The sequence below is a fragment of the Blennius ocellaris genome (genome assembly GCF_963422515.1).
Source record: "Blennius ocellaris genome assembly, chromosome: 14".
Taxonomy (NCBI): Eukaryota; Metazoa; Chordata; class Actinopteri; order Blenniiformes; family Blenniidae; genus Blennius; species Blennius ocellaris.
In genome coordinates this window covers 15059375-15073069 of record NC_137663.1, presented here as the reverse complement: position 1 = coordinate 15073069, position 13695 = coordinate 15059375, and the positions used below count along the sequence as shown (strand labels likewise).

The following is a 13695-nucleotide window of genomic DNA, read 5'->3' as shown; positions in this document are numbered from 1 at the left end:
GCTGCTTTCAGGCTGTTTTGAGAATAGGACACCACACATTCTCTGTTCTCACCCTGAACACAGGAACCCCACAGGGCTCTGTGTTAAGCCACATCCTCATCACACCGTTCACTCAGGTCTGCAACCCCATTCCTCACTTCCAACTTCATTATTAAATTCACCGACAACGCTATAGTGGTGGAACTCATCTCAAAGGTGGCACATCTGGCTGAGTTGTGCAAGGACGACTACCTGGTCCTTGACACCTACAAGACAAAGGTGGTAATCGTTGACTTCAGGAGATCGCAGGGAATGAAACACATTCATGGAGAAGCTGTGGAAAGTATAGAGAGGTTGAAGTTCCTTGGAGTCAGTGTATCCAACCAATTGTCACAGAGTGCTAACACCTCAGACCTGGGCAAAAAAAAAAAAAAAAAAGAAGAAAGAATGCCAACAGAGACTCCTCTTCCTCAGAAAGCTGAGAAAGGCCCAACTCCCCCAGGGAATGATGCTCAACTTCGGAGGACCTTGGAGAGAGATCCTCACGAACTGCATCACTGTGTGGTTCATGAGCTGCACAGCTGCTGAGAGGAGGTGAAGGCGGTCCAGCGCATCATCACGCTGAAGCTCCCACAACTCGACTCGCCAGCAGGCTGAGGAAGAAGGCCAGACACATTTTAACGGACACTACACACCCTGGCAACTCCCACTTTGAACCGCTACCATCTGGGAAGCAGTTCAAAGCAATAAAGTTTAGCACAAACCGGCCAAAATACGGCTTCTACCCCGGAGCTGTGGCCTCCGTCACAGCCCCCCCCAACTGGCACAAACACACAATACACACACAGCTTACACACTTCAGACTGTGTGTAGGACCATGCAAACTAAATGACTGACCTTCACACCACACCCATCTACCGTACCATACCTATTGATACTTGTTTGTGCTTTTTACTTTTTATTACTGTACATATTTTTCTGCCTATATTTGTATATCTGTACATAAGGACAAGTCATAGGTAATTTAATTATACATTGTGTAACGATAATAAACCTTTTGTATTTCTAAATCTTTTGCCATCACACTCTAAGACCGAGCAGGCAAAATGAAAGCAACTCTTTTGCTGAAGCCATTTGGAGCCTCAGGCAGACTGTTTAGGCCCAGGAGATTTTAATTGTTGTCCAGAAGAGACATGGGTTCAGTTTGACCGGAGGTCATTCTACCCTGTCGCTGCCTAATGACTACTCATCGGTTTACTTCGCCGGATGAGTAATTAAACCACGGACCCTTGAATAGCAGTGCATGTTCAAAATATAGGCGAACAAACATTCAATTATGCATAAAACATTATTTTATTACATTTTGTCTGTTATTCTTGCATGCAGTTGTTTGAAAGTATAAACATGTGCAGACAAATGTGTTGTAAATCAAGCATCTAGATTTTGAGTTATACAAATTACTTAGTGCACAGGAGAAGGTATTAATCCCATAAATTTAAGTAATATTCTCTGCTATGAAACAGTGAGGGCATGTCCAGTGAAAAGGCTCAGCAGGGATTTTCTCAATTGTGAAAATGTATGCTGTGTTAAGCAGATTTTTATGAACTTGACTCGCCATGCATGTTGAAGCCTTCACATTTGGTGCAACCATTACAAATTCAAGATGACCGCAATTCCACTGAATTACTGAGGATGGCATTACAGAGTGGTTTCGCACAGCCACTCACACTAATGGTGAACACGTTCAGACTAAGATTACGGCAGATATCGACAAGATGAGAAGGTAGATGGCTATTTCTGTTCTCACTTGTGGGAGCGTGAAAACTAAGTAGTTCTTGTGCTTTTTACAAAAATGTCAAAATGTTTTGCCCCTGCAGTGAGAACGTCGTTCAGTTTGAGTCGGGGTCGTGCAGATGTGGGCTTTCTACGAGTACTTCAGTTTCCTTCCACGGTCCAAAAACACAAATCTGAGTTTAATTGGTTACTCTGAATTTCCCCAAGGTGTGAATAACTTAATGATTAATTTAATTGTCTGTCTCTCAGGTTTTTATTTTTTTTTTGGGGGGGGGGTTTACCTCGTGATGGACTGGTGACTTGTCCAGGGTATATTCTGCCAATACACTTAGTCATCTGAGATTGTTCCCAGCACCCCATAACTTAGGTTGAATAAGTGGTGTAAGAAGATGGATGGAGATGTAGAGGATGTAGTCAGTGTTGTCACTTTGGATTGACAAATGCTTATGCTTCATAGTGTGGCTTGTTTACAGGGGGTGTCATACTGAATATATTGCATTTTCATCAAATGGTCTCAATGATACCATGTCAGACATGCCAAAAAAAAAAAAGACAACCTAAAATTCAGACATAATTATTGACTAATTAGTGATCAGACTTTATACATCAGCTGTGCTTTTATAGCTATGAACGTGGCTCAGTCTTGTTGAAATTAATTCAGAAATTAATCCTGTTTTTTTTTTAAAGGTTTCCCTCGCAGTGAGGTCTAACTCTCCAGCTCGTTCTCACCAAGCCACAGTGACACTTACTTCAATTAAATGACAAGTTCCAGTGAGTAACTGTGAGTGGGTAGGCATTTGTCATAAAGGGGTTTCATCTTCCTTCTTCCTTGTGTGAACTTGATTATGCATCTTAGGTTCATGCATGATAAATCAGTTGCATGCCGCTGCCTCTTTCTGGGTTCATGACAGCTTTCACGTGATTACAGAACACAGAAAGATGGCAATCTGAAGAGGCAGGGATCTGCTGCTGACCTTCCCCAAAACCTTTTTGAGGTGGTAATAAAGTTGCTTCATTTAAAATGATTTGAAAGTCTATTTCGCAAGCTTAAAATTATAGTATTAATGGGATGCTCAAGGTCTCTAAAGATTTAACACTTCTGTACTTAACACCAACCGTGTCAGCATGAATAATTATTTCAAATTCAAAAGGTTTCCAGAATGATTTTACATATGATTAGTGGGTGAGAGCAAAGCACAGAGGCAGGTTTAACGTCACACAATAGCTGCCAGCATCAAGGCAAAAATGGGAAATATTTCAGTCCACATATTTGAAATTTTTGTATTTGAGTCTGAAATGCAATAATAGAAGTCAAGAGAGAGAGAGACATAGAGACAGAGAGAGAAATGGTTGAATTAAATGGTGCATGTCAGAAAATAAGCTGTGAGACTGGGTTCTGACAGCAAAGTGGGAGCTTCCACTTGGAATGCAAGGCACAGTGTTGAAGATATTTACATAATGGCTGTAAGGCCAGTAAACATTGTGCACATCATATGTCATGGAGGACCAGCAGTTTGCAAGATTTTATTTCAATAAAATGTTGCACCCGCCAATTTCACTGTTTACATTCTCTCACCTCTGTGGGTGAAGCTGTGACACAGTGAAACCAGCTGCAGGGGTGGACTTTGTTTGAATAAGAACCTGCAGACTCTTTGTCCTTCATATTGCACGGTGAAGAGACAAATTTTACAGGGGTAGGATTACACACATTGCCTGGGTGCACACTATGTTATTGCACATGTGGGACATTTATACTTTCTACAATAGACCCTTGACTTGCTGTTAATGAGTATGACAGTGCAATTTCCTTGTCTCTTTTTTACTGCCACACCTACATTTCAAGCTAAAAACAAAGTGTCCTCTTTTCCTGCAGTTGCTGACTTTAAAATATATGTAACGTCATCATAGTTAAAAGGTTATTGCAACCCAGCAGTTGAGGTGCAGTGCTCCTGCAGGTTTGTGTGCCGTTCCTCACATGTCTTTTATAACCACATTAGCTCTTTGACCTTGCGTTGCGTTTAAAATGACTGCAAGGCAGTGAATGTATAAAGGCCAGACAGGCATACAGACTCCACACAGTCCGTTTCCAATGTTTCTTATTAGTGCCACCCAAAGGCAAGCTTGAGAAGCAGCGTTGACCTTTGTGGTAGGTTGGCAGGAGTAGGGTGAGGCTGACGGAGAGAGAAGTTGGTCAACCAAAAGGGAAACAGCAGGATTCTGTCAAGAGTGATCCCCATCAGGAAACCTGAGCTGGCTGTTGAGGGGAAATGGCGCTGAACCCTAAAGAAAGAACCCAACATATTGTTCACGTCACAAAAGATCGGCTTTTCTGCATAAACAAGGTGCCTGGCTGGACAAGTCCAGAAAACACTTGCATTTTCTATAGTGTGGACGTTTTCATGGTCAAGCGTGATGAGTGCATGAAATATAATAGAAGCAGCAAAACAAGAGATCAAATAGCAAAGAAATATTGATTTAAATGGAAAATTGTTGTTGTGAAATGCAAAGAATATACATATATCCCCTGTTATTGATACGCAGACTGAAAAACATGCCTGACCAGTGCTTAATATGACAACGTCAATACAACATGTGGCAGGTAAATGATTACCATCAGTAATTACTATCATGAAACAGCCACTTTCATCCGCTCTCGTTTCGCTTATAGCAATAGTACTCATACACTGCAGCTGTATGAAGTGGGACAAACAGGCCAGCAAAGCAAAAGCCCTGCGGCTCTCAGTTTCGGCCCCGAGCAGCAGAGGCAGCCCTCTAAACAGACAAAGCCCTGTTCTGTTCCCTTTGCAAAACACACTGGGGCAGAGATTCATCTCGTCTGCAACTTTGATCATTTGCTTAATGTGCATCACGTGCGTCTTTTTTGTTCCTCCCTGCAGGACCAAGGGAAGATCGGTGTCATCTTTAATGTGGGGACAGATGATATCACCATTGATGAGCCTGCTGTCATAGTAAATGATGGCAAGTACCATGTTGTACGCTTCACACGCAGTGGTGGTAATGCCACTCTCCAGGTGGACAACCATCCTGTTATTGAGCGTTACCCACCAGGTAAGGATAATGAAAAACAAAGAATGTTTTCTGATACTGAGACAGATAGCATGGGCTGTGTGGATTAGTGAGAGAGGGTTGCATGTGTGCCAGAGCAGCTCAGAAATAAACTCTGTACAAAAAAAAAAAAAAACCTGGCCATTTGCCCAGTGGCTTTTTGCACAAAAAAAAAAAAAAAAAAAGTTTTTTTTTTTCCCCATCAGCCTATAAGCTTTCTATTAAGTTGCAACAATATTGTATACAAATATAATGATCTCAGATGAATGTTTTTTTGCCTAAAGCTGGATTTTTAAAACTTTACATCAGCTTCTGTTGAATTTCCAGCCAGTTTGGCTGAGATAAGGTTGTATGATGTACAAGTGCCCCTATTTGGGAAGTTTTCCAAAAAGATCTACTAATGCTTAAATTATCCTTATGGGTCTCAATTATGAGTAAATCCACTGTTATTTTTATCTGTGTCCCAAGTCGTAGCACTGGGTGAATATTGCAGTAGTTATTTTTACAAGCAAATTCTTGTTGATATTTACACTTTGTAACAATCATGTGAATCTCTCCTCTATCAAACATTAACCTCATGTAAATATCACTCATCCATATATATATATTCTTGCTAAAGATGCTTTGCATTGGCAGACAGTAGTGCTCAGTATTGTATAGGCAGAGGTGTGGAGGTAAGGCAGCTTTAATAAGTGTTATCCAAAGAGACTTGGTTGTATACTATATATAGACTATAGAAATAAAAAAATAAAAGATTATTATAATTGGCATATACTGTGTTTAACCTGCCTAAAAACATCCTTTAACTACACCTTAACTATCCATAATGTATTGAGTCGACTGTAAAATTAATAAAATTCTACACAGTCATGTATTCATTCATCTTCTACACTGGTTGTAAGTCAGAGTTATGTGGCACTGAAGCCATTCCCAGCTAACATTGGACTGTTTACCAATACAACACCAGTTTTCTCCTCACTACAAAGCCAGAAAACAAACTGCAACAAAACTATGTTTAGCATTTCATGATATATTTTCTCTCCAAGTAACCGTTGTAATTATTTTCCTAAATTGAATTTGGCTCATAGTGTGGAGGAAATTTCTGCTAGATTAATAGAGTTAGATGTTAAATGTTGACAAGACCCGCGTAGGCAGTAAGACAAACAAAACAATAACACTCAAGGAGAAAACAGTTGAAAACTTAATAATCTGTGCACACACTCACACTGACTTTTAAACGAGGACCCGCAAAATCAAACCGGAGGAACTAAGAGCATACATAATGCGACCGTGCCCGGCTGTGCTTTAACCTCTTCTGAACCAATCAACCAGGTAACCTCATTCCGAACAGGTGCACCAGCTGCTGCAGCAGAAAGACGAGGTCCTTTCAGTACCTCCAGCAGGTGCTCATAGTACACACTTCTCGCTTATATGTACATCCAAATGTGTAACGGCCACATACATTTCTTTTTTCCTGCTTCCACTCAGTAACCAGTGATTTTAAAAGCCTTTGAATGGCAAATGGCTGTAATCAGAGAGGGCACTTTCGCTGTGAAGGGAGGGGGTAGCACATAGGTGACAGCAGTGAAAGAAAACAGTATTGAGCATCTTTGCCGATAATTTGGTGTTAAGCAGCAGTGCATACGATATAATGTACAATGATGTATAAATTGTGTGCAATGCAAAACAGGCAGTCACGCCACCTGCAGCACTTCAAAGACTCATTGCATGTTCAGCATCATATATTTTAACACTTACTGTGTGTTAAATCTTCAAGTAAAAACACAGTCTACATAAGCTGCACTTAAACTGTCATGTTCTCTGCCACCTTCTTCATGTCGCACTTTAATCCTAAGCTTTTTTCTTCCCTCATTACAATTCCCTGTCTCACAACATGAATGCTGTGAAACTAAGTACTCATTTATCCATTTATATACATTTATTCATAGTTTAGTGATTAACTGTGTCTCAGCATGTTTGCAAACATTTTATATACATGTTAATCATACATTGAGGCCAGCACATTGCACCCATCATTATTTTTGAAAAATGTCAACAAGAATTCGCAGCTTAGAAAGTCAAGGTGATTTAGAAAACTTGTGGCTGATGGTTGGTTGATTGATTGATTGAAACTCCTTGTTGCAAGAAATGATTGAATGAATGAATGAATCATAAGACGGCCTTCCTATTTGTCAGGAACAATGTATCCTGTTGTGAAAACTTGTTTCTTGTTGTAGATTTGATCTTTTGTATACACTTTTGACTTTGCATGTGTTAAATGGAGAGCTGAAATCTTGTCCCTTCTGTCCTGTGCACTCTGATTTCCATTTTTCAGTTGGATCTTAATGTTTGTTCACCACTGAGCTACTAAACAATCTTAAAACATTGTGTAAACCCGGAAAAGAAAATATGGTTTTCCAGAATTACAAATGCACGTCATTTTAAACAGGCATTGCAGAACAGATTCTGGTTGAGAATTCAGCTCTCTTTGATGACTTTGATTGAAATGTTGCTGATAGATTGAGTAGACACCTGTTTTCCTACTTGATGAATTGATTTTTTTCCATGTATTTCTCGTGTGTACTTGAATTAACCTGTTTTTAAAAAAAAACGCATAAAAAGATTTCTGCTGTAATTGATGCTGTAATTTCTGCTTTGATTAAAAATAGCTAAATAACACTAACTAGAGTAGAACATTATAAATAGCCTAAACATTCTTCTAATTAGCATTTACTCTTAATAACTAAGTCAAGCACAAGTTTCTTTTAACTCACAGCTGGGTTAAAGTGATAACTTGTTAAACCTGTTAGCCTTTATAACTGTTTCTAACCATGTGATCTTTCAACTTGCAGACTTTAACCTTTAATCTGTCTCTCCAAATTCTTTGAAGGACACTATGATAATGAACGACTGGCTATTGCTAGACAAAGAATCCCATACAGACTTGGTCGGGTAGTTGACGAGTGGCTACTCGATAAAGGTAAAAATTAATTAATTAATTAATTAATTAACCCTTGAAATAACTACTAAATAACCTTTCCCCTCCCCCCGAGAGGTGCAGTGCCAGAAGACAAGGGTGACAAGGATCGAGTTACCCAGATTGAAATTACCATTTTAATTGGAACTTCTACTGGCTCTGAATTTTGATGGCCACAATGTAATTTCAAGTGGGCAAAAAAAAAAGTGTGGAAATAAAGGGGTAGAGCATACTTGCTTTAAGTTTTTGTCATCCTTGCACCTTGTGGAAAAGCTGCACCTTAACAAAGATTTTAAACCTATTTAACTAAAAGCACATAATCCTTGTCTAACCCTCCATCATCCCTTTTAACCATTGTGTGTAATTAGCTACTGTGTGTAATTACTCCACATAAAGAAAAAAAAAAGCGATAAAATGATGTGTAACACTTTCTAACTAGCATGTGACATAAACTGACCAGATTTAGTCCCCAATAACTGAACATTTTAAACCATAACTCTTGAATGTGATCCCATCAGTGAACCTGTCTTCCTTTTTCTTGTTCCCTGTAACCTCGCATTGCCTCACAATGTAGTACAACAGCCACATCACACTCACAAGCAGAAGTTCTTTGCTGCAACAAAACAGCACTGACAGGCTGTTAAAGTAGATCACTGTTTGCAGCCATTAACTTTGCTAATAAGTATTCTCCTGAGATGGGCCCATTACTGCAGTCCTCCTCCTCTGATGTAACACTGCTTATCAGTGAAGCTGCTGACAATGGTGCTGTTGGATATCTGTGCCCCTTTCAGGAGGTGAAAGAATTGGACTAAGGGGAACCGAGACCAAAGCATGTTTTAATGGCCTTGTGGTTAATGAAGTCAGTGGGAGGAGGGGGCTTGGATTTTATTGTCATTTAGTTTCACACAGTGTGAAGCATAGCGAGATTGTCATTTTAATATTCTATCTGTGAAAAGAAGTGATAGGATACAACATCCTCACACCATCTATTCCAGAGCTACATGATTAATAGATATTCTGGAAAAACATCCATACTCCAATCCCCTCCCCCCCAAGTGTGCTAACTTACTCACATCAAAGTGTATTTATTTTAAAGTACATAAATAGATCCCTAAATAGAATTTAAGCTTATTGCTGCATGCCTAAAGTCAAAATCATAAACATGCTGATGACTAAGCTTCCCCTTTAATGTTAACATTAAATTCATCCCTTTAAACAAAGTAAATGTGTCTATAATCACCAAGGCCCACGTGGTTCAAATAATGTTCATGTGCGCAATCTTCCCCATAACCTTTCTTTCAATGTCCACTCTTCTATTCTCTCCCTTCTCTCGTCTTTTCTTCCTGTGTGTCTCGGTCTAACTTCAGGGAGACAGCTGACCATCTTTAACAGCCAGGCGGCCATTAAAATTGGTGGTCAAGACAAAGGTCGGCCATTCCAGGGTCAGATTTCAGGGCTCTACTACAATGGGCTTCAGGTGCTCAAACTCGCAGCAGAAAATGATCCCAGCATACAGGTGGAGGGCAGCCTGCGCCTCGTTGGAGACTCACTGTCTGTGCTGACCACCGACACCACCTCTGCCACGCCGCTGGCCGTGTCTGACATGTCCACCACCATCATGGAGACCACCACCACTATGGCTACGACCACCACTCGCAGACAGCGGTCACCCAGCTTGAGGGAGAGCATCTCAAAGGTCAGAGAGTTTAAAAGAGTGTCGGCGAACAACTGGCTGCTAATTTGCTCACAACGAGGAGTTAAATGGCTTATGGCTTGGATGAAGGTTGATTTCTGTTTCCACCGAGGGTTGAGGGGATTCAGAAAATTAGTTAGTGCACATTTATTGGATCTGGGCTTTGGGTATAATTGAACTGTTACTACTGTTAAAGATGAGTGATGATATATTAAGTGTCCTGACCTTCAAAAATGTCATTGGTTCCCAAAGTCCCATATAATTCAATCTATAAACCCGAAACGTAGGGACTTTCTTTTATGATAGTTAAAAATATGGTTACAAAGCCCTCAGACTTGAGTTAGAGAATTTCCCCGGGATTAATAAAGTATTTTTGATTCTTATTGACCACCAGTGAAGCCTGGAAAACTTATGAACTTTACAGTAGGGTTTGAGTCCTCCATGATCATTCAGTCCAACTTGTCACTTCTCACATTTTGCTCATGAGTTTTTCTTATTTTTCAGTCCATGTTGCATTAATATGCACTTTGAAGTTTTGTATTATACATGTATTGCGACACCCTGTGTAAGCCTCTGCAAATGAATTAGTGCAATCATGTCACGAAGGATAATCAGGCAGGGCATCATTCCAAACTTGAAAGGGACATGGATTGTAACTTTGTTGTGAAAAAAAACAGCCACGGTTTCTTCATTAAAACAGAATATTTTCTAAGTACAATTTAAAAAAGAAAGAAAGAAAGAAAGAAAAAACTTAAATTAGCCTCTTTTCTGATTTTGTGGTTCGTCAGACTTGAAGAACTGAGTCCCTGAGAAAGATGATTTCTCTGAATATGAACGCTCTTTGAAAGAAAAGTGCTTTTTGTTCTTCCTGCTAATCAGGACAGAAGACGGTATTAAACACTGAAAATGAAATGGATGAACTAAAAATGCACCACATACGCAGTAATTACTTCATCCAATATGCAGCAAAAATAAGCATAACACACTGACTCAATACATTGCGAAGTAACAGCTATCACTCAAACAATTATAATTGAGCGAAATCATTAAATCCATCACAACATGATGAGCATGGTGGGACATCAACCACTATTTCAAATTAGTGGGATTGAGTCCAAAAGATTAAAACTTGCTCAATTGGAAGATTTCAGTGGTCACACTTCTGTTGAGGTTTTAAAAAAAAAAAAAAACATCGCCTGCCTCTGCTGATAAACCTACAGAGAGCAATTTTTATTACATTTCTTTCGTCCAGTTTCCTTAAAATTGCCTTTCCTCCAGTTTCAATTTATCCAAGTAATCCATTAGTGAGTCTATTTATTCCCCATTGTGCTTGGAGCCCACTATGCATCCTCAAATCTAATTGAATACCTGATTTAAGCTGAAACTTGTTTATGTTTTTGCAGATTTTATATTACAATCCATAAAGTAAACTGTGAAATTAATTGGAAACAATAGAAATGCTTTTGAAAACCTCCAGTAATGATGATGTCAATTTAGTGGCATATACATGAAGTCAACCAGGGCAAATCGGCAAACAGCAGGTGCTGAAGGGCTCATATAGAACTTGTGGTTTCATTAATACAGATGTGCTGTATTGGTTTATTCTTTCATTTTCCTTTCATTTCCCCGAAAATAGGACTGTCAACCAAACAAACATACTGAGGGGGACAAAAGTGGCATTATCTAAATAATGAAAACATGCTGACTCCATATTTGTTGAAAACAACCCTTTTCCTCTGTCTTCTTTCAGCCACAAAACTCTGATGACATTTTAGTGGCCTCAGCTGAGTGCCCGAGTGACGACGAAGACCTGGAAGAGTGTGAACCGGGAACAGGTAGGTCAGCCACGTTAAAACGACGAGAGAGGAGCAATTAGCTGACTTCTAGCGACTTCGCAGGATGGTAGAGAAAATCCACTAGTTTCAGAAAAGCCATTACAGTTTTAAAACATTCGTCTCCGTTTTTCATTCGTCTGCTGCTGTCTTGCACTCATTTATTCCGGGCTCCTGTCAACCCGCTGTCCTCACTTGGATAGTTGTTACAGACTGAAGTAGTGTTGATTCGTCCTGTACACGTCTGTAACTTGCTAAATTGGATCGAAGAAAGTCTTTGTGAAGTGTACTGCAGTCATTAAGAGTGGGTGACAGTAGATAGGGTTTGTGACAGAAACAAGTGGTGGAACTTAAGAATGAGCCTGCCCTTATTATCTGTGCTTCAATTATTTATATGACCTTATCAGAATTGTTTGTTGTTAGCTGGCCCTGCAATGTGTGACTCAAATAATGATGAAAGGGAACCTAGTGGCCATAAATATCTCTGCATGTGGCTCTGCAGATCAAAATATTATTGCACAGCCACAAGATACTCTGGCTTGCAGTCACATCAAAAGAAATAAGTATATTCACCCGGCATGTATACATGGGAGAAGAAATCATAAGTTACCCTCCTCTGTAGGGGAAAATACAGAGAAATCAAAACCCTAATTGTGTTGAAAGAAATTTATATTCAACCAGCTACACTGTTCTGTGTCTTTCCTTCAAACAATAACCTGTCTGCTCTCTTGTCACTCTCTAACCTCTGCCTACAGATGTTTACACAGCAGCATGGCAATTTAAAGCAAATGTTCTTTTTGTTGATTTGTTCTTCATTCTGCTGCTGCCTTTCACGGGTCATCTTGTGTCTTTGTGTCTGCATGTGAGCTCTTTTATGTCTGCATTGCATCATATTTTCATTATCTTGCATATAATATGATAACATCCAGATTAACTGAAATTGATAGCATTAGATACTCAAGACAGCCATGTGATGTGATAATGTATTTTTTTTTCTTTACATGTGCCAAATGTTGATGTAAATGACCATGTACAGTATTATAGGAATCTGCATATTATGTGCTATTAATAAAATCACTGATAAGCCAACACTGATAATAATAGTTACAATCTCTAAAAGTAATTATCTGCACAATGAGCAGATTGTGCCGTCACCTTAATGAGCACAACTGTTCAGTCAGAATTTCAGTTTTAATGTTGTTCTAATTTAGGATCCCCTACCTTTTCTGTTTCCTTTCTAGGAGGTGAATTAGTGTTGCCTATTATAACAGTGGATTCCCTTGAGCCCCCCTCCATCGCCACCCGTTACCCCGTCATCCCTCCTCCTCCCACCCTACTCTCCCCACTTGAAACCACCAAAGAGTCCCTGATACTTCCTCCTCACCCTTCCTGCCCCCCGGACCAGGAGGACTGTGGTGACCCTGTGGAGGTCTCAGCCTTCGGCTCTGGGGAAATGACGGAATCCGATGACGAGGACTTTTACAATAATAACTCCCCCTTGGTCACTGACAGGACAGTCCTTCCTCCACCTCCCGCCGTCGGTGAGGGTGGAGTCCAGAAACCCCGCCCCCTTCCCCCTTTTGTTCCCACGACCAACCCTGACCAGCTCCACATTCCTGCAGGCAAAATGAACACCCGTGACCAGGTGCTTCTGCCCCCTGCTCCTCCGTCCTCCCGAAACACACCAGGACTAACCTACCCCCCCAATTTTCCCCATGTGCCCACAGCCAACCCCACAGCCTCTGACGAAAAGAACCAGCCCGGTGCCGTGGAGGTGATCAGGGAGTCCAGCAGCACCACAGGGATGGTGGTTGGTATCGTGGCTGCTGCTGCTCTCTGTATTCTTATCCTCCTCTATGCCATGTACAAGTACCGGAACCGAGATGAAGGCTCCTACCAGACAGACCAGGGCCACAATTTTGCCAACAATCCCACAGTGGAGGGCAACGGAGCAGTGGTCAAAGACAAAAACACGGCAACAGCCTCCGTGGCAAAGGCCATCACAAAGGGCAAAAAGAACAAGGACAAAGAATACTATGTCTGAAAACGAAGGAAGAGTAGGCACGTGTGGACTGACACAAGAGGATGAGAGAGGATGCTTTCATTTTTGCGCCCCTATATTGTCAAGTTGACGATCAGAAAAAATTCACAGGCCAACAAAAAAAGCTTGCATTTTTCTCAAAAGTCAAGGTTGCCCAGCTCTTATTAGTAATGGATTCTTATCAATGGCACAATATCTGACTCATCCTCTGTGTCACAATGGTTACACTCAGTCTGCTTTCACCAATTCTTTGTTAGTGTATGATTTTTTTTATGTTTTTATCAAGCTAGGAAGAACATATCCACTCTGGCTT

The 13695-nt window shown here is 40.4% G+C and overlaps 1 protein-coding gene across 1 annotated transcript in view; it reads left to right on the top strand.

The window, feature by feature from the left end:
- nrxn2a (neurexin 2a) overlaps positions 1 to 13385 on the top strand; it is a gene marked incomplete at both ends in the record, with an annotated part of 96586 nt that extends 83201 nt beyond the window's left edge. Inside the window, 5 exons of the mRNA XM_080509455.1 lie at positions 4671 to 4842; positions 7730 to 7819; positions 9184 to 9512; positions 11260 to 11344; positions 12583 to 13385. Of these exons, the coding sequence (XP_080365581.1) occupies positions 4671 to 4842; positions 7730 to 7819; positions 9184 to 9512; positions 11260 to 11344; positions 12583 to 13385 (1479 nt within the window). The remainder of the gene's footprint in view (positions 1 to 4670; positions 4843 to 7729; positions 7820 to 9183; positions 9513 to 11259; positions 11345 to 12582) is intronic.
- Positions 13386 to 13695: the final 310 nt, after the last annotated feature.